General features: G+C 35.7%; 1 protein-coding gene across 17 annotated transcripts in view; it reads left to right on the forward strand.

The window, feature by feature from the left end:
• SYNE1 (spectrin repeat containing nuclear envelope protein 1) overlaps positions 1 to 26,069 on the forward strand; it is a gene marked incomplete at its 5' end in the record, with an annotated part of 301,642 nt that overhangs the window by 184,651 nt on the left and 90,922 nt on the right. For 15 of the 17 annotated variants that reach the window (XM_083830445.1, XM_083830446.1, XM_083830447.1 and 12 more), the window contains 12 exons: positions 872 to 1,054; positions 2,692 to 2,829; positions 4,091 to 4,276; positions 7,025 to 7,147; positions 10,092 to 10,274; positions 11,516 to 11,659; positions 15,116 to 15,310; positions 16,378 to 16,518; positions 19,646 to 19,813; positions 20,622 to 20,783; positions 22,849 to 23,043; positions 24,671 to 24,844. In XM_083830445.1, the coding sequence (XP_083686571.1) occupies positions 872 to 1,054; positions 2,692 to 2,829; positions 4,091 to 4,276; positions 7,025 to 7,147; positions 10,092 to 10,274; positions 11,516 to 11,659; positions 15,116 to 15,310; positions 16,378 to 16,518; positions 19,646 to 19,813; positions 20,622 to 20,783; positions 22,849 to 23,043; positions 24,671 to 24,844 (1,992 nt within the window). The remainder of the gene's footprint in view (positions 1 to 871; positions 1,055 to 2,691; positions 2,830 to 4,090; positions 4,277 to 7,024; positions 7,148 to 10,091; positions 10,275 to 11,515; positions 11,660 to 15,115; positions 15,311 to 16,377; positions 16,519 to 19,645; positions 19,814 to 20,621; positions 20,784 to 22,848; positions 23,044 to 24,670; positions 24,845 to 26,069) is intronic. The other 2 variants (XM_083830461.1, XM_083830451.1) reach the window with 1 other exon arrangement.

A 26,069-nucleotide genomic window follows, 5' to 3' on the forward strand; every position in this document is an offset into this window, starting at 1 on the left:
GAATGGTTGATCATAAATTACACTCTAATGGGTCTGTGCTAGGACAGTCCTAATCTGGCAAGCTTAAAGCACCTGCAGCTAGAGTTGTGTTCAGTTCTGAATCAGTTTTTGCCTGATGATTGCAATTTATATTTCTAAAAATAATTGTAAAGAGCTAAAGTGTTTGATGAGACTTATTTTGTTCATACTACAAAAGCAACAAATCATTAACACCCTAGGCATGAAAGCAATAGGAAGAAAAAAACACCCCATCCCAAGAAACTGTAGCCACTAAGCATGTTATCAGCCTGGGAAATATAGAAATCTTTTTAGATTTCTTTTTAAGAAACTTTGTAATTATGGTAAGAAAAACTGTTTTAAAATTTGTTTCTATTGAAATAGTCTATCATGATCCAAATCACATCTATGTAGATCAAGCTATGAAAATGCAAAAGTTTTTATAATGCATTAATGAGTAATTACATATTTCTGAGTTTGCAAGTATAACAAGATCCTTTTCAAGTAAACAGAAATCTTTATCATGGCAACGTGTGCTGACCATTCACTTCAAAAACAAACATGGAAGGAAGGCCAAGAACAGTTAATGTCACTCTGAAGTGACTCAGTCTTTTGGTATGGTACAGAAAATGGTTATCCAATTCAGCCAGGAAGTCAGAGAAGAAAGAGTAATGGGACACATATAAGAGATGACCAAACATCATGCTGTTCTGCCTTCCTGCTTAGACAAGCATTGCTGGTTTGCAGCCAGAATAAAAATGAAATGAACTATGGAGTCTTTGGACAGGGTATGAGAGTTGCAAGTTGAACTAGAAATAATCAACCAGAAAACTAACACTTCCTGTTGCACTGATTTTCTTGTTTTTCTGTCTAGATCCTTGGTGAGGAGTTGGACAGCTGCAATATAAAATTAGTGGAATTAGATGCATCAGTCCAAGACTTTGCAGAACAGAACATACCCCTGGCTAAGCAGCTGGCTAACAGGATAGGGAAACTCACAGCACTGCACCAACAGACCATACGACAGGCTGAGTACAGAGCAGCCAAGCTCAGTCAGGTATGGTCTCAAATCCTTTCTGTCATGTTTTTGTAGTTGTTGTTGTTGTTTTGTTTTTGTTTCTTTGGTTTGGTTAGTTGGTTGGGGTGTGTGGTTTTTTTGTGGTTTTTTGTTTGTTTGTTTGTTTGTTTGGGGGGGGTCAGAAAGAGGAAGTACAGGCAAATTTCTCATTTATTTTCCTGTAGATACACAAGAAGGGACATTCTTTGGCAAATCTGATTTGTTCAGAGCTTGTATCACACAGCAGAGGAGTACAGGCTGGGGTCAAATAAAGAGGGTGGAATAACTCTGTGTGATGCTGCTTTTAAGAGATGCATCTACTGATTGGTTCCTCTGGTGCCCTGAACAAATTTTAGACCTACCTACTAACAACAGCATGCCAGAAAATAATACTATGTTGTCATACGTTTCAGGGCTTCTGTCTTATCACTGTTACCAATATTTGCTGCCTCATACACACAAAACAAAAATAAAAATATTTTACTTTAGTCACAATATGCAAAGGGAGAATATAATTTGTAGATTCAATGAAAAAAGTCTAGATACAAAGGCCCCGCTAACGCATAGTCTTTCTTCACTTTTACATTTACAAAGATTCTTTCTCTGCTGTTCTCAAGATTCAGTCTCTGAAACCCTTTGCAATAATTTTTTGCTAACTGTCATTATCCAAAAAAAAAATAGAAATAAAAAGTCTAGCTAATACAAAAAAAAAGGATTTTCTATGGTTCTGCAATCAACACCCTGATAATTTATAAATTCTCTTTTCTGTATGCATGAAGAAGATTTTGTAAGTTTTGAAAAAGTATATCATGATATTTTTTTCAGTTGCCTCTGAAAATTTGTTTTAAAAACAGGTAGAAAATAAATATTGAAGTACAAGTTCAGTCAAAGGTACTTGGTGGAGGGATTTAACTATTGTTAGGGTATTTTTGTTCAACAAAGAAATCCACTTCCCACTTAAAAATAAAAATAAAAGCAAAGTCAAGACAAACAATGGATAAAAGTAGAGAAATACAGAAATATAGTTCAGGCACAGAGAGGAGTTGATCTGTCCCTCATACAGAACAAATGCATGAAAAATTAATCCTATTGTAAATAAAGGGTACTTGCTAATCACAAATTAGATGAATCAGAAAACAGAGCATTTTTGGTCTTGTATTGCAAAACAAATGCACATTCTTTTTGTAAATGTGACAGCTTGAGTAGACAAAACAGGTTTTAAATAAAAGCAGTTTGGGGAATTACATGGCAGAGACAAAAAACATATGAATGACATAAAGGAGACTTGCAGTTAGCTATAAGTTATTTTCAAACTTCTGTGTGTGGCTGAAGTATGTGCAGGAAGTGTACATTCTAGGAATGTAGATGAGCATCAATGCACTCTCCCAGGTTTACCTATGTTCTTGTGGTGACTTTTTTCCTCAAAAATAGATATGGTTATTACTGAAACCAAACCTATTTTAACTCCATAAATATAGACTTAATTGGTTTATATTCAACAGTAAGTAAAAGTTGTTAAAATGATCCCCAAAGTTAAAAATATTAAATGAAATTAAATGAAAGCAATTTTGTCATTACTAAGAACTGTACAGAATTACACCTTAGATTTAAAAGGTGGATTTTTCTCCTATATCCAGGCTGCTTCACATTTGGAAGAATACAATGAGATGCTGGAGTTCATACTGAAATGGTGTGAGAAAGCAAATATCCTAGTGCATGGTAGTATAACATGGAATTCTTCCTCTCAGCTTCGTGACCAATTTAAAGCCTACCAGGTGATTATATAAGTTGTGAAATTTAAGGGAAAGTGTATAAAAGAATTGAAGTTTTATTTTCCACACATTTTCCTTTCTTTCCTTGAGAAAAATGCCTAAAGATGCTAGGTTTCTTTATTTTTGATAATTGTTTTGAAGACTGAAATAAGGATGCATTGTTGAATAAAACTGTTTCAAATGATCTCTCTGTTTACTCAAGTACATTGGCTTCATAGCAGCATTTGATTGAACACTGTGTCTAGACAGTGGGATGCTATCACACTGCATATGTCATTAAAGCTAATACTCCCCTACATAAAGATCATAGTAATTCTTTTCCTGGCACTAGATGATTCCTATCCAAGAGCATATTATAAATTCTAATTTAACCAAACAAAATCTTCAGTCTTTTTCTGTTTTAAGCTAAGCTAGAATAGCCTTTGTTCACATTTGAGCAGTTTCATACCAAACGTTTGCAGACTGATGCACAATGGATGAGTTTCTTCATCCCAAGTGCTTCCTGAACATCTCACATTCGTGTTTAGCTCTCTGTGACAGTGCATGATCATGTGAAACAAATCAAACCATCATGAGATGATCATGTCTCACTAATGCCAAAATAAGACTGCATTAATTATGTCTTCTATATACGCAGAGAGAGATCAGTTAATTGTCAGCTGCATTCAGTTACATTAGGGCAGGGTAAAATGCACACTTCCTTATCCTGAGTAGGACTCTCCAGGCAACTTATCCTGAAGAAAGCTGGGAGGTAGCATTCGTAGTTTTTTTTTTTTTTCCCTGCTTCAGAAGTATAGGAGATGGACTTAACCAATGGCATCCCACTAAACACTTTGGTAGCCAATTTTTATGGAGTATTGATGAGTATTGCCCTGTTATCACACATTAATGACTATTGCCCTGTTATCCCAGTGCTTTCTGTTGCTTCCTATTGGGTATGTCAGGCTTCCAGAACAAATCATATATATAGGTTGTGTATATTACATTTTTTATAGGCAAGTATGTGTAGCAAAACACTAATGATGGTAAGCAGAGCTGCTGAAGCTTCAAGACTTACTCTGTTGTTAACCTGATATAACCTGAAGCACTTGAGTGTGCACTGAGAATTAAGCATATTGCCTAAGCCTTACAGTAAATTGGTGAAACTTAATCATACTTATACATGTGTACAAATTGAGGAGCTTGAACAACAGGAATATACTTGGAGATGTGTCCAATCTGTAGCTCAACTTTGGCATTCAATTCTGATTATATCTGTATCTAGACTATGCTTGAAGAGTCTGTGGAGATTCATGGTGATCTTGAGGCCATGAGTGAGAGGATTGAGTATCTGTCCAGTGTATACTCTACTGAAGCAATGTCTCAGCAAGTGCTGGAACTGGGACGTCGTACAGAAGAGTTACAGCAAGTTATCAAAGTACGGTTACCAAATCTCCAAGATGCTGCCAAGGTATATGAAAGCACTTTTTTCTAACACCAGCTGACAGCTGGTTCTATGTGCTTAGAGAATTATGGTTTTGTAAGTACTAGAAGTGCAGATTATCTGTGGTCTATAAAGGGTACAGTTCTGTTGAGTAAGCATAGGTGTCCTGCACTGCTTGCAATGCTATTGAGCATTCAGCCTCGACTTCAGCTACTGATCCAAATAGGGACAAGATTCCTGTTACATCTGCCCTCTCTAGATAGATGTATTGGGTACCATGGTGTGTCTTAAATGGCACTAAACACCTGTGTTTAGGTACTTGAATTGAGATGAAAATGTCTCTGTCAGTATTTATGCTGTACCATTTCTTTAGTTTTCGCTTAGAAGATAGCTCTCCATGTATTCGAATCAGCACTGGACCAGACCAGGACTCTATAATGGAAGACCTGTCTCTCCAACACAGTGCAATGAAAAGAAGGAACATGCTTTTCCATGTTCCTGATACTTCTTTGCAACTCTTCCATATGGGTTTATTATTAATATATGTGTGTTATCCTTATGTAATGCATGAGGGCACTATAAACTGGTACAAGACACAGGAAAAAAGCACAGAAGTCTTTTCTATTTGCTCTTACGGTTAGGGCACAAAATTTTTATTTTTTTATTATTATTTTATTTGACACAATAATTTGGTAAAAAGAATATAAAAGAGTATTGTATATTTCTAGGTTTGTTTTTTGTTTCTTTGTTTTTGTCAGATGCTACAGCTACACACAAGTAAGTAGGAAAATAGTACCTAAAGGCAACTAGGAATATCCTATCGCTAATAGTTAGGACAATCATAGCTAATTTTAAAATGGTTAAAAATGTGATTCATTTGACAGTATTTATAGGATATGGCAACATGACCATGTTTAACGACTGATGGGCAGCTAACTCCAACACACTTCTCTCTCCCCCTCTTCAGAAGGGCAGGGGGAGAAAACACAATTAAAAAAGAAAAGTTAATGGGTTGAGATAAGGAGCAGTTTAATTAAAGGGGAAAAGAAAAAAAAAAAAAAGGCTGCATGGGAGCAGAAGGAGAAAACCTTCTCTGCATTCTCTGAAGCAATGTTCACCACATCTTGGGATGCCGGGTCTCATCATACGTAGTGGCTGCTCAAGAAAACCAACATTTTCATGAGAGTCATGTCCTGCCCCTCCACCCCTTCTCCTTATGAATTGAAAGGCTTTTACTTATTTTTCCCATGGGAAAAAAAATGCATACAAGTAAGCACAGTAGAAATTAAACTTAGTATCTTCAATTCTCAGATAAATGTTGGTATAATTGAATAAACTATTTGTAAATTTTAACATGGAAACATGGAGCTGAATAGAAGTCATCATAGATTTGTGAAGAAAGAAAATCATATCAAAAGAGTGCAATTTAACATGAAAATAATAGGTTTTGTAGATAAATGCACGTGTCCAATATCTTTAATAATGTTTTACATGATATTGTTATTAGCAAATGTTAAAGCTTACCTAGTTGAAAATAAAATAGGTAGATGTTTAATAATAATAATAAAATAGAATGTTCAGAATTTTATCTGGTGTGTAATTATCCATGCTTTGCACCCAAAAGGTAGGATACATCAAGTAGGATTTTTCAAGGATTTTGGGTCTGATACTTGTCAATAATTTTCATTAGTGAGGTGGATGGTGTTTTAAAGACCATGGTTTTTAAGTTGCTTAGACAAAAAACAACTTAGCAAGAAAACAGCTTAGACAAAAGTACAGGAGCCACCTGGAAATAAATAAATAATTAATTAAACAAACAAACAAAAAAATAAATAAAGCTGCTATTGAATAGGGACAAAGGCAAATTGTTACCTTTAAATGAGGGGGGAAAAAAAAAGTACTTGTGTATCTGAAAGAGGAGCTACTGGCAAGAGGCACACTGTACAAGGGTCTTGACTTCAATCATAGAAAAATAAATGAACATTGTTGCAAAAAAAAAAAAATCCAAACACTATACAGAATATAAAGTATTTAATTATGAAGATATGTGAAGCAGTTCTTTTATTCTCCCTATTGGTCAGTAGCAAAGTTTCAGCTGTGTCCTGTTTTCCACTTGAGGAATGTTGTGGACTCACTGGATAAAGAACAGAGGATAGTGATAACAGTGTCATGAGTATAAACTTGCAAGAAAATACGCATGAAAAAGGATTATCCTAACATATGAAGTATTCAGAAAGGATAAAAATAATTTGTTCATGTCTGCTGTTAATAAGATAGTAAGTAGAGAATTGAAATTACAACAAAATATAGTTTCATGTCTAACAACCAGAAAAAAAATCTTCAAAATAATAGTACTAGGACACCGGAGTATGTTGTCTATAGAGATAAGAAGGACACTGATGGTAGTGGTCGTTAAAAACAGTCTGTAAAAATAAGACAGTTCTGTCCTGTCTTATTGTGGGAAGGCGACTAGAAGTCATCTTGATCACCTTTCTAGACCTAGCACATTGAAATCAGTTTTATAATATAAATGCTGTATTTGAGATGGATGAAGTACTTGAAATAGTAATAAATAGTAATAAATAACTCTGGATTTGGGACCTATTTATACCCTCATATGACTGATATTTTCATCTAATATTTTAAACAGTTTTCATTGTTAAAATTATGACATAGCTTTGACACTGTAATAAGGGGCACAGCTACAAAATCCAGATATTTATATTTCTAGTGATTTTTTTTTCTTATTTCTGAATCAAATCTATTATGTTACAGGACATGAAGAAATTTGAAGTTGAGCTGAGAGCCCTGCAGGCTGCTCTGGAGCAAGCCCAAGCCACACTGACTTCTCCAGAGCTCGGACGTTTGAGCTTGAAAGATCAACTGTCTCACAGACAGGTAAAAGGGCAGGACCTCAAAGTTAGCTCTTGAGTAGCATGAGCTTACACAAATAATGTTGGTAAGACTTGTGGTGTTTCTTAGGTAGACCATTTTTTCAAAATCTAGCTGCAAATTACTGCCAAGGGAATAAGGGATCAAACCATAGAATCACATATTTTTGAGTTGGAAGAGACCTTAAAGCTCATCTGTTTCCACCCACACTGCTATGGACAGGGACACCTTCCAGTAGACAAGGTTGCTCAAAGCCCCATCCAACCTGGCTTTGAATACCTCCAGGGATGGGGCATTCACAACTTCTCTGGGCAACCTGTTCCAGTGCTTCACCACCCTCTGGGTAAAGAATTTCTTCCTTACATCTAATCTAAATCTCACTTTTTTAGTTTAAATCCATTACCCCTTGTCCTGTAACTATATTACCTGACAAAGAGTCCCTCTTTAGCTTTTCTTTATAGCCTGGATAAGTGCTAGAAGGCCACTATAAGGTCTCTCCAGAGCCTTCTCTTCTTCAGGCTGAAAATCCTCAATCCTCTCAGCCTCTCTTTGTAGGAGAGGTGCTCCAGCCCTTTGATCATCTTTGTGGGCCCTCCTCTGGACCAAATCCAACAGATCCATATCTTTCTTATGCTGGGGGTCCCAGAGCTGAATGCAGTGCTCCAGGTGGGGTCTCACAAGAGCAGAGCAGAGGGGGAGAATCACCTCCCTCGACCCACTGGCCACACTTCTTTTGATGCAGCTCAGAATACAGTTAGCTTTCTGGGCTGCAAGCACACACTGCCAGCTTATGTTCAGTTTTTTGTCCACCAATACTTCCTAGTCCTTTTCTTCAGGTCTGCTCTTAATCCTCTTGTCACCCAGCCTGTGTTCATGCTTGGGATTGCACTGACCCATGGGCAGGACCTTGCACTTGACCATGTTGAACTTCATGAGGTTTGCACAGGCCCACCTCTCAAGCCTGTCAAGGTCCATCTGGATGGCAACCCTTCCCTCCAGCATGTCAACCACACCACTCAGCTTGGTGTCATCCACAAACTTGCTAAGTTTGCACTCTTATCCCACTGTCCATGTCACCAACAAAGATATTAAATGGGAAATTCATTCCCTCAAAGGAATTGTTTGAAGCATAACACTTTGTGGGTTTGTTCTTAGCTTTATGCAGTCCTGAGAATTGACCATACAATTCAAGTTCAATACATGTTAATAGTTATAAACCCAAGCTTTTATCTAGAACTTTTTATCAAAATATTCTTAAAGTACTTCAAAAGGAATTCTGGATTGTTATCCCTGTTTTGTAGCTAGAGGTGCAAGAAGATAGTATACTGCTTGCTCCCCCAATAGTCAAGTGAAAAGCTAAGAAAACTCAGTATTTTGTAAGCCCAGTTACTTTTATATTTGTTTAGTTGAATTACCACCATAAGATACTGCTGATTGTACTTGGTGTACTATGGAGATTTTTTGACTTGTTATTTTTGGCCACAGTTTCAAGACAAGAAAAGTAATCCATGTTATAGCTTACTAAGTTCCTTGAGAAACATTTCTTGCTGCAATCTGATATAGAGATTTAACTGTTCTAGTCTCCCAGGAAAATTAAATGTCAACAGGTCCACTTTAGGATTGAAATATGCAGAAAAAAAAATAATATATATATATATATAGATGATAGGTAAATTTACAGAGCTTTACTTTTGATTAAAATATATGGCCTTTATTCTAGAGATTGCATACGAGTTTCAGAACATGACATTGAAGAATATAGGTGAAAGACATCACCCACCCAAAGAGTAAAGGAGTACTATGTTCTTTGCACTGGCTCTGTCAGGTCTTCTAAGTATACCTATCTTTTGTACAGATGGAAAGGGGCTGTAGCCCCTGCACATGTATTTCACCAGACAGAGAGGCATGTGGCCCCATGGTACCTCTGAGTGCCAGTTGCACAAGTCATCTTTTGCCAGCAGTGCAGGGCCCGACAGAGGAGAGGCCTTCCCAGTCCAAGGAACAGGTCGTTGTACCAAGTCTACCCACCATACTTCATGAAGTCTATCTTTCTGCAAATGGTGTAGGAGGAGGGAGACAATCAGTCTCTTCATCCTTGTTCACCAAATACATTGCCTAGATGATTTGTATTTATTGAGCTTCAAAGCTTTTCTAATGTACTGAGGTTCTTTTCATCAGCTTTGCCTTTTACTATTTTTTTTCTGTGTTAAAACTGTATATTTTAATCAAAAGGAAAGCTTTAATGTACATCTAATTCCCTAACAAAGATAAAAGAATACCAATAGAATCTATTAATTGCACTTATATCATTGCAGTTTTATATGTTTCTCATGCATAGACATTGTGAAAGGAATAGAGACTATTAAAAAGGGCACCCAACATATGATTACTAAACAGAAACAAATAAATAAATCTGTATGTGTATTTTTGGTGCTTTATTGCCTTTTGAACTTTAAATATTTTCAGCAATTATTTATATTTTCAAAGGAAGACTGTAAACACAACAGGATTCATTTGCTGTTTTTTAACTGTGCTTCAACATAGAGTTCCACTTGGATTTTAACGTTAAAATATATGTGTGCATAAGTGACTCCTATGCAGCTTCAATCTGTGGATTTTTTAAAGATATTTATCAGATATGTTAACAGAATTATTCTTGTGCTTAGACACTCAGAAATAAGAATGACTGTTTTTTTCATGAATTATTTTTATGCCTGATATGTAGGTATTTTGGTTAACTAATACTTTAAAAGAATGCTCATTTCAGAATGAAAAACTCTAGACAAAGTGTATCCTAATTATATTAAATTAAAAGCAAACAAACAAACCAACAAACAGATAATCAAATTCATTGTTTATTTTAGTTCGTGAATTCGTAATTATCTTTTGCTGCATCAAATGTTCTGTGAGTTCTGCAAAATGGGCTTATTGTGGCACTGACTTTTTCTAGCATCTGTTGTCTGAAATGGAATCACTGAAGCCAAAAGTTCATGCAGTACAAGTTTGCCAAAGTGCCTTGAGGATTCCTGAAGAGGTGGTCACCAGCCTGCCAATATGTCACACTGCCCTTCGGCTCCAGGAGGAAGCTAGCCGCCTGCAGCACACTGCCATTCAGCAGTGCAACATCATGCAGGCAAGAGTAACTGTGTCCCATATATTACTCTGAGTAATTTGACCGCACAAATTGCAATGAAAACAATTTTATATCTCTATCCATTCTTCTTTGCCCAGTCATACAATTAGTATGTTTCTTAGTATGTTTCAGTCCTTTCTGATTACATATTTGGGGGGGGTTAACATTTTTGATGATGTTATTGGTCAATTTACTCATCAGACTCTTATGGTGGTTCTGTCCTGAATCTTGAAATGTTTTTTGTAATGCTGCTAGGATTAAATAAACAAATAGTTAATATACATTTGTATGCAGGGTAATATTTTAATTAATATAATCAGTTAATGAAATTAATTTTAATTATAACATTAAACATTATAACATTATAACATTAAACATTATATAACATTATAACATTATAACATCAGCTGCTTAAAATAATAACGTAACATTGAGCTAAATAGCTTTCTAAGCTAGAAGTTATTATTTTTTTTATTTAAGCTTTCTAAATATTTCCTTCCTGATTTTGAAGACATTCAGTATGTATTAAATTTTCATTTCCAAGCTTTGCTAAATACAAGAAAATTAGTTTTTGTTTGATAGCTTGATTTCATACCTAAATATGTAAAACGTATTTCCAAAGAACAGAATAAACTTTTTTTTTTTTTCTGCTAGTTAGTGATAGAAAAATACATATTGAGCTAAGGTACAGCTACAGAAATTCAAGTTAAATAACAGTAGAGGCTTCTAATTATTAAAGGTAGTTAAGTATAAAGAAAGGCATAATATCAGACTAAAGGTTTTTAAAAACAGTTCAGGCCAATTTCTGGGAAGTTTATACTAAAAAGAAAATAATGATACCACACTGTTAGGATAATGGTCTAAATCAGTCTTCAGGATCTTCTCCCAGTTGTATTTTCTATGATTCTTTAAAATTTAAGTTTCTCATGTAGTTTTTCCATTTCATAGAAGGAGGCTTGAATTGAATAAATAGATGAAAGTGCTTATATTAAATCTATCAAATAATCAATGCTGTCTTTTGGTGAGTATGCTTGGGGCAGATGCTTATTGAAAGCTGAAATTCTAGCCTCAATATTGAATATCTTAAAAACAAGCAAACAAACAGAAACACTTCAGCTTGCCAAGGTGCAAGCGCCAGTTGGGTGTAAGTTTGCTTCAGTGCAGAAGGGAAATTGGTCATACTTAGAGTAAATAAATACTTATTTTCATGTAGACACTTGATTTTTTTTTTTCCTCTCTAGGAAGCTGTGGTTCAGTATGAGCAATATGAGCAAGAGATGAAACATTTACAGCAAATGATAGAGAGTGCCCATCGTGAAATTCAAGACAAGCCAGTAGCAACCAGCAACATCCGTGAACTCCAGGTCCAGATTTCTCGTCATGAGGTAGGAAAGACAGAAAAACATAGGCTCACTGGCCGTTCACTGGCCTAAAATAATTTTCATAACCAAGTTTCATAAATTAGCTGAGTAGTTTTTCGGATGTGCTTGAAGGCTATCTGAGCAGATAAACCAATACCCGATAGGAAACTCATGCTATTAGTGCAATCTGGAGTATTTATTTGTTTATTCAATTAAATATGTCCTAATCTCCAGGCAACATTATGCAAAGTAAAACATTATGTATTTAAGGGGCAGTTAACACAGGTTAACTGAGGAACATCACAGAAGTCAATGCTAAGCATTTAGTCACTTGATCACTGCCAATTCAGCAATCCTTAGATATATCTTAAAGTCCTGACTTATTTCCATGCCATTAATGTAAGAAAATACCAGGGGACTTGAATCACAGGAAAACTACAGTAAATTTGGAGGAAAAGTCTGCAAGAGTCACTCCAAAGGATTCTTGTCAAGCCATTTTGGGGAAGAGTTCTATCCTGTGAAGTTACAGGTTTTGCCCTCAAACCCATTGACTGTAAGTAGTCACATGAATCAGGACAGTCTCCATGGAGCCTTTTCTGCTGTGCTGGCATGGGAGCTCCTGAACCCCTTTTCTATGCCTCTATCTGCTATGTACTCCAACAGATAGAAAATGCATCAATACATGTGTATCACTTTTGACAGCAGATGGCACCATTTCTTTAACTTTGAATTAAAAATCAGCCTGGGATATTACGTAACCTAAACTAATGTTATATGTGTTGATCATTTTCTGTCTATAGTTTTCACAAAAGCAACTCACTATAAATGCAGAGTGTTTTCCTTTAGAAACAAAACAAAACAAAATAAAACAACAACAACAACAACAAAACAATACCTTCTGTATTTTTAACAGGGAATTCAAAATGCTAGACTTTCTATTCAAATGTTCTGGAACAACAAAAGCAGCAGGAGAGTCACTTTAGTGATACAGAGCAATGCTGATGGAGAAAGGAATGAGGCTGCAGGGACGAATTTATAATGGGGCAGCTTGTAGTTTCATCTGCATTTCAACAAATTCAGTAGCTTCAGTTTAGAAGATTCCTTTTAAACATCTGCAAGAAGATAGCAGCTTTACTGCATATTTTTGGGAACAGCCAGGGAGTGGACAGGTTTCACACTCTCAAGCTTTCCACATTTAGAGACAAGGGGTTTTAAAAGACTAAGATACACATATTTTTGGTTTGCATTTTGTCTGCTCACTAGTTGTGGAAAAGCACACAGTTACATAAGTGGACTCTATATTGTTATACAACTTTAAAAAGCAAGTCTGTCAACACAGGCTTGTCCTGTGTTTTATTAATTTAAGAAAACATTAGTTGCCAGATTGTCTGTTTAACCCTGCATGTACAGGAACTTAAATAAGCATTTTTAGTACCTTTGTTTAGAATGAAAATAGGAGGATGGAAATATAAGGAATGTACACTGTTTTCTAGAAAGCTTGTAGTACTGCATATGTATGCAGTTATACTCTGGAACTAAGTTTACTGAACCCTGTTTCTTTAGACCTTCAGAAAAGAATGTGGGCAAGTATCTCCATACTTGTGTATGATTTTAATGGATATACAGTACCTCACAGGAAATTACCTTTATAAGTTGTTTTATTTTTTTTTTCACAATCACATTTTTGCATCTTTTTTTATTTTCTTTGTATTCAATTGAAGGAGGTATGTTAGATTCTTGGTGCATTGGACATTAATTATACAAATGTTATTACCTTTCAACAGTATTGATGGAGTAGTGTGTTTTGAATGATAATAGATTTCCCACTTGTGTGTTGCTGAGATGTGCCATTCATCAAATATTAGTAAATGACTAGTACTAGACAAATAGAGCAGATAACTCTATTCCAGCTACTAGACATTAAAGCTATGGCTTGATTTGATCACAGTTTTTCAATTGATCTCATGAACTGTTTTATACTTGAGACTTTGTTTAGTCTCCAAGGTGAACCTTGGAGCTCCAAGAGAGGTTGTTTTGTTGCTGACATGACAAACAGTGAGCAGGTACCATTGAGTCCCAGACAGAAAAAGTCATCATCAGTCTTTGTGATGCATCCACTTCGAACTCTGTATTTTCCACCATGACTGTTCTCCACTGTGATTTTGAGGAAAAGGTTTACTGAAAATGTTTTATAACCAAAATAATCTTTTAATTTTACTTGCCTGAAGCAATAATTTTATTTTCCTTTTTAAAGATACTGCAATCATTTATTATTACACAATATTATATTTATTATACTAGATCTTGCAACTTCTGTTGCTATTTTTCCCTGAAAACTTTCATTAGGTGAAAAAAATAAAGCAGGTATACAAATAATTTAGAAATATCCATTAGAATGAATAATCACTGAACTAACAGGCAAGCTTACACAAATGTTGTTTTAACTGTATAAATCAAAATTCTATCACATCACTGAGCCTCCAGGGAGGCAGGAACATTGGCTTTGACAGAAATGTGAAAATCTCCCTGCAGTTTTTATTTGAAAAATATGAATTGAATGCCTTGAAACCAGACACTGAACTAGGCAGCAGTAAAGTGTATGAGAGAATATTAATCAGTTTCTGTCTATTCTGTTCCATGTTTCTTCTCTGACTAAACTTATTGTGGTGATGTTTCACCACACAGATAGACCATTTCATTGCCATGATAAACAATATTTTAAAATATACTCAGCTTTAGGCCAGATCTACCAATGCTTATTAAAGAAGAGCTAGTACTGTCTGCAGTTCAGTTTTTAACTCTGAAAACTTATCCAAAACAGAAATAAGATAAAATATGTCCAAACACTGACCAGAAGTGCTTCAGTCTGCATTTAATCTTATTATGTGAACTATTGTTCATATTACAATTGATCTTGTTAAACCCTGTGAGTTATTGTTTGAACTGTTCATTCTTTCTGGTGAGAGCTGAATGGTGCATTTTTTTTTTACAGTTCTGCTTATTACATGACCTCATTTTCATGGCATGCAGTATGTGGAAAAGCTTCATCTTCCGTAGATAAATGCAAATAGGTCAGAAAGAAAAAACAGAAAAGAAAGAAGGAGATATGTTCTGCTTTTTTGTAAATTGAAGCATAGAGAATTTGTGTCCAGTTCAGGCTGGATGCAAGTATGGGGTGTCCTTCACTTCTGCAATGATCACACAGAGGCTTTCACAGTACTTTTCCGGTTTCACTTCAAAGCTCTCTGCTTTGCGGTTTAGCTGTGCAGTGAGACGCAGCCTGACTTGTTCCCTCCACAATCAACATCCTGCTTTTCAGCTAGTGCTGCTGCTTATGCAGGGTTTCTGAGAGGCAGCACTATGATTTCATTGGCTGGGCTAGGAGGGGAGAGCTTGCCTTCTCTACGGAAGCTGGAATGCTGCTAGTCCTCTGGCCTTTATTGGCTGCCTCTGCATTAGGGAAAAAATATGTTTCCTCAGGAGCTGGCGCAGAAGATCAAAGGATACCAGGAGCAAATTGCTTCGCTGAATTCGAAGTGCAAGATGTTAACAATGAAAGCAAAACATGCCACTATGCTGCTGACAGTGACAGAGGTGGAAGGGCTTTCAGAAGGAATGGAGGAGCTGGATTCAGACCTGCTCCCGGCACACCCTTCTCATCCTTCAGTGGTTATGGTAAGGAATGAATTGTTCTCAGGACCGTTTATCTGAGCTGATTGCTTTTGCATCATTGCAACACTCCTGCGTAGCGAGTTGCCACAGCTCATATCTACATTTTGCTTTTGAAATGGCTGGAGTGTTGCAAACCAAACAAGCTACAGCTTCCCCTTACTGTATTTTGCTTTATATGGGTTTTCAAGACTCATAGATATAGGATGAAGTTATTTAACAGACAAACACCAGTGGCAGTTATCTGTAATAATATGCAAATTCAGTGCTTTTTCTTAGCTATCAGCGTGTGTGAGCAAATGCCAAAAAACTGTTGAATTGCAGGAATCAGATAAAAACAGAAGAAATATTATTTCATAGCATGTTGCAGTGCATGTATTTTACAGAGCATATTTATAAAGCTCTTTTATTAAAAAGTTGATGTGATACTTGACTGTATGCTGCTATATTTTCAAACGAGTATGTGGGAATGAAAGCTGGCTAAGTATTGACATAGGCCTCATGTTTGAGTTAAAATGTTTTTGTTTCTTGTTGGGTCTTACTATAAACATACTGCTAATGTCATTGGGATTTTTGCCTGAGTGCAGATTTCAAGATTTATCATGGTATAACAACAGGGGAAGCAAAAATTATAAGTTACTATGGGATTATATGTTTTTTATATCTTATGTGTATTCCTTGTTGTTCTAACCAGGCCTGGATATAGATACCAATACTTCATTATTCTGTATCTGTCCATAATATTTCCATATGCATCTCTGATTGCACAAGAAGACATTTAGACAGACCCTGGCATGTTATTCAGTTGCTGGCTGTACATTTCCTTTTAAATTCATTAGGTTACAAAAGAGAACGTTCATAATTAAAGTATGGCTAGTAAATATGACTATTAATTCACCAGAATTTTAACCTGGCAAATGTAAGGGCACGAAGGATGACTAAATGCTGTCATGTTCATTCCAGCTGTGTGTTTTGTTTTGTTTTTTCTCTTGTTTTGATCTCAGTCTAAGTAAACCTAAGCTGAGGTAACTGATTTTCTTCCTGTGCTCTGGGGTTTGCTTTTCCTGTGGCAGATGACTGCTGGTCGCTGTCACACACTGCTCTCCCCTGTCACTGAGGAGTCTGGGGAGGAGGGAACCAACAGTGAGATCTCTTCTCCACCTGCCTGTCGCTCTCCCTCACCTGTGGCTAATACAGATGCTTCTGTTAACCAGGTACCTCCCTCTTGGCATTCATTCAGCTTTTGTCTCAGAGACATGTATGGTTCCATTCCACAGGTGGTTTATTTAATCCTGTGAAATAATATTTGCCTATAGATCCAAGAAAATGAGGCTGTACCTGTAACTTAAATGAACCTTCAGATTCTAGCTCAAAATGTGTACAAATATTGACTAATGAGTTTAAAATATGTAATTTGGCATTACGGCTATTCGCTACTTTTAAAATAAATTTTAAGTGACAGTTACAAAGCTCTTCCATGTCACTACTATTTTCTATTTATACCCTATTTTCGATTTTCACAGCAGTACACAATGGAATCTTGCATCCTGAGAAAAAATGCAATTTTAAATAATAAAACATTGTATTATATCCATATACATCTATCTTACAGCATCATTGTCATTGTAGCATTGAATTCGCAGACTATCTTCCATTTAATACCATTTCAAGTATTAAATTTCATGTAATTTTATCATGTATTGTTCATTCCATATTTCAGTGACAGTCTATTTTAAGTGGTAATAAGAGAGATCAGTGAAATAAATTTTAAATTAAAACTGTGGACTCTGGCACTTCTACTAGGATCCAGTGTACATCAGCATTCATTATAATGTGAGCAATGAACCAGCATACTGAGCAGCATGTACATGAAGGCACATATATAATGCTAAGATTAAGTTTATAAATTAGCCTTAGGAGCAGTCACCACCTCACTGAATTCATCATGTTTTGTGGTTGTTGTTTGTTTTTTGCATTTGTTTTTATTCCCAAAATTGACTGTTGCAGAATATGAAGGTAGAGTCATGTTGTGTTGCATTGCTGAAAAGAATTAGAGAAGTTTGAGCAAGCTGCCCAATAATTCCTTCCACTAATTTTGAAGATGTACACGGTGCTTTAGAAGTTGCTAAATCTAAAGGATTCATTTTCATGAACTTATATAAGAAAGAACATTAGGGTAAGATAGTAATAAAGGTAGCATTCTTCAACAGAATAATAAAAATGTTATATGATGAATCAGAAGGATTTTTCTCTTACTTCAGATAATCAGAAATTTCCTGGTAATATTTACTTAATGGTAGAACAACAAAAAAAAAAAATGTCAATGTCAATCAGTGAAAGAGTTGAATGACCAAGAACATCTTGTGGCCTAATAAACAAATCCTTCGTAGGTTCATTACATTTCTCTAGGGGGTGGGAAATAAATAAATAGATAGATAAATAAAAATCCAGTAACTCAAATAATAAGGAAAATCCAGTAATAATGCTGTTGTACCATAACCTGACATGGAACACACAAGTTTTAGAACCTGTGATTTACTAGGGTAAAATTGAACAAAAATATGATGTCTTTCATTTAGCAGGAGTTCTTTGAAAGAGATAAAATCACTTGTGTTATAATAATGTAAAAAAAAAAAAACTGACAGATGAAGGTTTCTTCAGTGTGGTTAATGTTGAAATGAACTTCACTTACTAGACAATAAGGGGAAGAACATTCCAAAATGCACTGGTTTACTTACAAAATGCTTGGGTTCCCATACACATGAGATTTAAACTAAAGAAATTTTGAAGTTGCCAGAGAGGATCATGATGGATGACTAGGAAGACTTCATGAAAGAAGGTTGGCAAATAATAATAGTAAAAAAATAATAATAACAGCAACAACAACAATAACCCTAGAGAAGAGAGAGTTAGGAACTTAAATGTTAAAAATATTTGTATTCAGAAAAAAAAAAAAAAACTCTGCAAAACTAATTTGGATTTTTTTTTCTTTTTAAGTAGCCAGTGCTAACAGAAGTAATTTCTCACAGGAATATCACCTGCAATGTACCAGAAAAATATGTGAAGTGGATCTCTAGAAAGTAAAGAACTACATTAATTTAGTTTTGGGGGAAAATAATTAGAGCACTTATAAAGGTTTTTGTTTTGTTTTATTTAATTATTTTTTCCCTCTTGGGGTAGGAGAAATGTGTTGTTAAAACTGTAGAGAGAGATTAGGGATTAAAGTAACACAATCTTCCATCAGAGTTCCATAATATCTCCTAACGATCAAATGTAGGTATCCCGAATTGAGACATCTAAGTGCTATTTTGAGAGTGCTAGTAAGTTACAAAAATACAAAACAAGTGTCAGCTGCATATTAGTGGAAATACTGATCCTATGTATGGAAACAGTAAAACAAAAGCATGTAATACAAGAAAGTGAAATATCTATCACTGTTGTAAAGTAGCAGTTGCCCAGGGTCTTTGTTTTGAATTAAAACTCCTCTTAAAAAAAAGTCTGGGGAGTGAGGGAAGGGTGGAGAGAGACACAGCTAAAAAAGATTTTAAGAATCTTATCACAACTCTTAAAAGGTCACAAAAAGATCTGTAGTGGTAGCATATGACGTCTTGGTCCCGGTGTCTTGTTGCAACAGTTGAAGAAATAGCCAAACACTAAACACACAAGTTCTGATGGGAAATATTTCTGCCTTGAATTTTTCAGTGGTAACTTGAACACTTGCCCATTTTCCTTAGTACTTCTGGTCCCTCTGCCCACTGTCTTTCATGAGTGAGTCAACAGTACCTGTTTGAAGACCAATGCTTAATATTCTTTCTTACTTCATTGACTAGTCCTTTGGCATATTCAATTTCAGTTCTTCTGTTGTCTTCTCTATGCTAATGTTCGTTAGAGTGATATTCTTTGCCACCTACAATACCCACAACTCACTGGGTTGTGATGGGCTTTCCCCATTTATAGCTGTGTTGCTAGAATGTTGTTCCAAATTTGAGCACTCCCCTCACAGACATTCCATGTCTGTCCACAGTTGCATCTTGAGCCTCCTGGCTAATATCCATCCAAACAGATACTGTCGACATGGAAAAAAAAAAAAAGGATCCACAATTTTCATCATATTAAAGCTCCAAACCACACTCAGTGTATTACTTTTAAATATTTATTTACTTTGTTGTTCAGGGATTGCTTGGTTCTTTTGGCTTTGTGTCTTGGTGATGGGTTTTTTTGTTGTTGTTTTGGTTTGGTTTGTTTGTTTTTAACAGACGTGCAATGGATCAGTATGTGGGGGGATAGTCTTATATATTATCTTTTATTTTGAAAGTGCAATAATGTGCTTCGTGCTTGTAGGACATTGCTTATTACCAAGCCTTATCTGCTGAACAGTTGCAAACAGAAGCTGCTAAAATTCAACCCAGCACTTCAGCCACCCAGGAGTTTTATGAACCAGGCTTAGAAACAGCTGCTAGTGCCAAATTGGATGATTTGCAGCGTTCCTGGGAAACACTGAAGAATGTGGTATGTCTTCATCTGGAGGGTTTAAAACAATCCGCTAGCTTGTAAGGAATAAAATGCAATTAACCTGCTTAGCTAGTATTCTTCTCTGAAGTTCTTGGCTCTCTGGGGGCAACAAGAATTGTCTGTTGCAGTATTATATTACATTATCTTTGTTCGTTGAGAGCCCGTGCAGGATGGACATCTATTAAGAAAAAAAGAAGTCATTTGCGCTGATAGTTGCCTCCAGAAATATTAGCTGTTGTCAGACAATATTCCATAACCTAACATGGAATTCAATTCATACCAGAAATGTTGGTAAAAAAAGGCCCAAGCATCCAGTTCCTCCAAATACTGAGTCAGCTTAACACACTTCTGCATAGTAGTGTAGCATAGTCATTCAGTGATATACCAAAAAGGCTACAGATCTTATTACATACAATATATTTTAATTCTTTGCAAAGGCACAGCAGCTATTATGGGGTATTAAGAACTATGCCTCTATCAAACTATGTGCATGTACATGATTGAGTGCATAAAATCTGTAATAATTAATGAGAATGTCCATAGTTTATCCCTGCATAGTAAAGTGTTTTTTTGTGTTTTTTGTTTGTTTCTTTGTTTTTTCCAGTCACAGAACATAGAATTTGATTGATGATGTTTAAACATATAAGTAATTTTAATATGGCTGTTTTGATTTCTAATTTATACTTTTGAAAAATGATGTTGCAAGTTTTTGGTTTTTGTCTTGTAAGCCTGGGGATATATGAAGCAGAAAAACATTCAAATCCTGTATCAGAGGTTAGAACTTATATCTTCTATTCCTCATCAGATAAGTGAAAAACAGCGCACCCTTTATGAAGCCCTTGAACGTCAACAGAAGTATCAGGACACACTCCAGTCTATATCCAGTAAAATGGAGACCACTGAGTTCAAACTGAATGAGAGTCTGGAACCAGCCAAGAGTCCAGAGAGCCAGATGGCTGAACATCAGGTAAAAACTTTTACATAAGAAATAAAGGGAGGCCATGCATTACCTCTGTATCTTTAGTTCTCTTTGTTGTTAGATAGCAGCGTTCTTTTTGGTTGGATGACTCAACAATATTCAGTAGCTGTATTATCTATGTTAACTGTATGTCTTGCCTTTCTGGACTTCCCACTCTTCTAAAGATGATGTAACAGGGATTCTTTAAAGGAAAAAAAAAAAAAAGTAGGAATATATAATGTTTGTCCAACCAAAATTTTCAGCAAAATCTTTTGTCAAAGATTGTGTTCAATGACACCTACATATACAGTTTTTCAACATTAGTGCTATTAGCAATATATGCTAGGACATTTATAGAGAGAGACTATATGTAAAGTTCCCAATTTTAATAAGATCATCACTAATACTGATGCATTGTAAATTGATCTAAATACACTTTTTGCCTTGTTAAACAAAACAAGCAAACCAAAGCACGCAAAAAATTCCCTCCCAAGGGAAGTCTTGAGAAATTATGCTCTTAACAATAAGAGAATATGGTAACTCTTTGAGGTAAAATGCTGCAATTATATTCACCAGGAAGCTTTTCCTTTTCAGGTTATTAATGTCAGTATTACAGAAAAAGAATTAAAATATAATATTATGTTGAACTTTACTATATCAACCCTGATGCTAGAGGAAAAGGTTATCCATTTCTAACTCATTTTGACACTGGATATTCAGTGTCAAGCAAATAAAATGTCTGCATCAAATGTCTGCACAGAAATACAAATGGATTATTTCCCTGGCAGATGTTTATCTTCAGAATGTAAAGAACCCAGAAGAAGGCTTTCAGAGAGGTAACACTATCTTTCTGTCATCCATGTAGGCTGGAGGAAGATGCAACCAACACAGGTCTCAAACATTGTTACATGTATAATGGCAACACTGAGCCATTTCAAAATTGGTTTGAACTCATTAATTACAAAAAAGTGTGGACTAGGCTTCTCAGCTTGATTCATTTTATTTTCTTTTTCATTATGCTTGCACTGAAAATATAAGCTCAGATATTTGGTTTGGTATGTTTTGCAGTTTTTACCTTCAAATAATTACAGATACAGAATTTCACCAATATATACCAAGGAAAATCATGATGTAAAATATCTGATGTTACATGTTGGTTTTACTTGCAAATTTCTTTATTGGAGAACACATTAATGTGACAAAGAGCCAACATTTTACAAAAGACTTACAAAAATAGTACATTGAATGAGAAACACGTCTGTCATTATCAGTCAATGGACACTTGTCTAAATTGCACTCAGGACATACTCTTGCTCCAGATGCTGAAAATTTGAGTCAGTACAATACTCAAATGCAGAATACAGCTGCAGGTTTGTCTAAATAGCTCTTTATCAAGAAACCAACCAGACATAACCAAGTTGTAATCACAGTTGTAAGCACTCTAACTGATAACTTGAAACAGTTTGGTAGGGCCAGTCTCACTTCAGTATGAACTCTGACTTGCAAAGGATAACATCTGGCTTTTGCAGCAACGTGTTGTCTTGTGTATCCAATGCGTATGTACTCTCAGAAATGGAAGTAAAGTGCTTGCTCTAAGAGATTGATAATGCAACATCATTAGGTATCTGTCTTGGAAACTGATTTACAGGCTAAGAATTACAGTAGAAATGTCTTTCACACCATGGAATTATTCTCTGGATGTTTGTGTTTATTGTTGTATGTTCTTTGTCCAGTTAGTAAATTTCTTCCTGGAAACTAACTCATGCCCCTGGTTCTCTTTCTCTCATCGCTTACTGACTCATTCATTCATTATCCTTACATTGTCTACTAGAATACCCTCTGGAAAGTTTTCTGGAAGAGCAAAACTGTATGTATATTTCCAACAAGTTTCCTTCTTGTGATACATTTGAAACTCAAGATGAGGAATGAAATCCAGCAGTGATGCATTATATTGTTTCATTCCTCATGCTTCTTTGGAACAGTCACCTTGACTTTTATACTAAGGATATACACCCTTAGATACCTTCTTCTCTCTGATAGATGAACTAGTTTCTCTGCTCTCATTTCTAAATAGGCTTTGATGGATGAGATTCTAATGTTACAAGAAGAAATCACTGAGCTTCAGACATCATTAGCACAGGAGCTGGTTTCAGAATCACGGGATGCAGAAGCTGCTGATCAGCTGGCATTGCAGTCCACTCTCACAGTCTTGGCAGAGCGAATGGCCACAATTCGAATGAAGGCATCAGGAAAACGACAGCTATTAGAGGTACCGAATAAACTCTAGAAATTAGTCTTTTGGATTGCATTCCAGATTTTGAGAGCCATTTTTGGCACAGCTGTACTTTGACCGAAGTTCTTAATCACTAGTGAATACTTCTAATTGAAATAAGTCATTTTCATTTCTGCTCATTTCTCACAATTCCTTTCCCTAAAATATTATTGTTCTTCCCTAGCCAGCCCCTCCTCATAAATAAACTAGACAGAATCTGGAAACACATTGTGCATATGTTTATTTTTTATTTAATATCCTCGTTGACATTTTCTCAATAGGTGCCTTATTTTCTTGGTATTCCTTGTCCTCCACAGAAGAAGTTATGGAGTGCATTTATTAAAAGTAGTTTGCAAGTATTAAAAGCAGTTATCTACAGTAAAACTGAAACTTTTGAGGAGTCATCTGTCCAAACTGGGAAACAAGAGAAGGGGGAAAGTTCAAACCGAGAAATAATTCCTCTTCCAAACTGTTGCCTTGTTGCCTCTGCTCATCTTCTGAGTGATTTGCATGCACACTTTTATAATGGAAACTGGACTCTTTTATTTCTTTGTCTACCAACTTTACCAAAAATCCTTTAACATGAAGGTGATTTAAAAAAAAAAAATCAATTACATATAGGAATATTTATGTGTATAACGCAGCAGGTATGTATGAGAAAATGCATTCATGTTAAAGCTAACTACAATCTGGCTACTTTGAGTGCTGCAGGGCTGATTTACTGCTGTAATTCTGAGAACGCCAACAGTGAACTCATAAGCACATCAACTGCTGCTTTTATAATTTCAAACATAAATTGGTTCTAGGAGACTGTGTGAGGATTTGCTCTGTAAAAAAAAAAAAAAAAAAAAAAGCACTAAATTTTTCCCTCTCAGAAGAAAAATGGCCTTTACCTAAAATTATGGAGCTCAAAATAGAATAAGGATCTTGCTGTTTGTAGTTTGAGCTCCCTACAGGATCTTCTTGATGGCACTTAGGAGAAGATGCTAACTAATAAGATAAAGCATGAATGAGTCAGGGATCCTCTGAGAGGCTGAACAAGGTAGACAGCTATTCAGTCTTCTGTCTACCCACGGTGGTTACACCAGAGGCCCATCAGTACCTTGCTGGGACCTTGAAGTACACTCTCATGTCTCTCATGAGAGATGCTAAGACTATCTAACAGCCTGCTGCTGCCAAAGAAGGCAAGGCTGCTCTCCTTTCCCTGTGGTCCACTCCCACCTCTGTGTTACCCATGCATCTTTCTCCCTAAGTAAACCGTTTTGTGATAGTTAAGCAAACTGAATCAGGGTGGGGGAGGGTGATGGTGGGACCCAAAGGAGAGCAGCAAAAGGAGGCAGAAAAGGCCTCACCTTTAGGAGGTTCTAATAGTGGACATCTACTTAAGTAAGTAAAAATAGTAACTTAACTGAAACAGAATTCAGTCACCAAGAAAAAATGTTCATTAACTGAAAGCAATAATATATTGTAAAGTTTTCAAACTTATGAAAGAAAATGCTTATCATGGCTTAAAGAATACTGTATAGAAGCAGTGAGAAACAGAGAGAAGGGACAAAAAAAATAAGTAACTACTATGGTGTACGGCTTTTAAAAAGTAAAATATCATTGTAATTTATACCTCTAGGAAAAACTGAGTGAGCAGCTGGAAGAACAGCGGCAAGAGCAGGCTCTTCAAAGGTACCGCTGTGAAGCTGATGAGCTTGACCACTGGCTACTTAATACCCGTGCTACGCTGGACACTGCTCTGGTTACTGCTGAGGAACCTATGGATATGGAAGCTCAGCTGGTGGACTGCCAGGTAAAATTATCAGTCTGGTAGTATTTAGTTGAAGAGGGAGGGCATAACTTTATCCAAATAAAGAGGTAAATACGGAGCATTAATATTAAGACCGTTACTGAGTGGAATGAGCCAGCATATTAACGGGAAAAATTTTCTGAGATCCTTAGGAATGTTTGGTTAGCTCCATCAATGATTTGTGAAATTAAAGACTTTTTTCCATTTCTTATTAAAGACTGCACAGTGATTTAAGAAGCACATATAAATATAACAGCAGAAAACCAACAAAACCTGATTGCAAGAATGTTTGAAGCTCTACAACTTTGAGGGGTTGTTTGTTTTGCTTTAAAAGCCATGTATTTGCCTGTACTTACTGTTTTTACCTCACACAAGCTGTTGTGGAACAGCTCACTTGATATATATGAAAACACCTGCAGTGTACTTTCCTACTTCTCCTTTTCCAGCTGAAGAACACTATCCCACTAGCAGTGGTGACTGGGACAGTGCTGTGTTTTCTTTAGGAGTAATTCCTAGCTAGGTTCCAAATTTAAGGTTTAGTCATCAGCGGTTATTAATTTTATGATTTTAATATTAATCAACACAGAATACCAAAACATCTGAGGAAAAACATTTTTTTCTGCAATAGGAGTAATTGCATATACTTTTATTAAAAAGACTTTTATTAAAAACTCATCCAAGTTTACAAGTTAATGCTTTTTCTCCATTTTTAAAGGACAGTTTAGAACTGTGTGATCATTATGGTTAAAATGATAAAACAAAAAAAAAGGCAAATTTAGTACTTAGGACTCCTTTTCGTACTATGTAACAAGGAACTCAACTAATTTGGGATAGATGGGAGTCAAGTTTCATACAAGTCTGATGAATGAAAATGGATATATAACAACATTTAGATATATTTCCACCTTCTGATGTTGCTTCACTATTGGAATTTTCAGTCCACTCAGTCTCAGATGTTTTTTCACTGTTTCATCCTTGACAGCCATATTGTTGCATATAAACCCTGTGAACTTGAACAAAGCAATATTTTTTAAAAATATAATCTCCAGGAAACTCAAAACTAAAAAGAACAATTAACTCTGTGGATGAGTTAATACTGCTGTTCTTTAGCTAGTTCTTAAAAACTTAATGCAGTAAGTTTTTTAATAAGTCCCATATTTTTTCCACATTTTCGAGACTCTGCCCATCTCATCCTGCACACATTCCTTCAAAGGGCAATATTTGTAAG

Source organism: Anser anser, assembly GCF_964211835.1.
Source record: "Anser anser genome assembly, chromosome: 3".
NCBI classification, from domain to species: Eukaryota; Metazoa; Chordata; class Aves; order Anseriformes; family Anatidae; genus Anser; species Anser anser.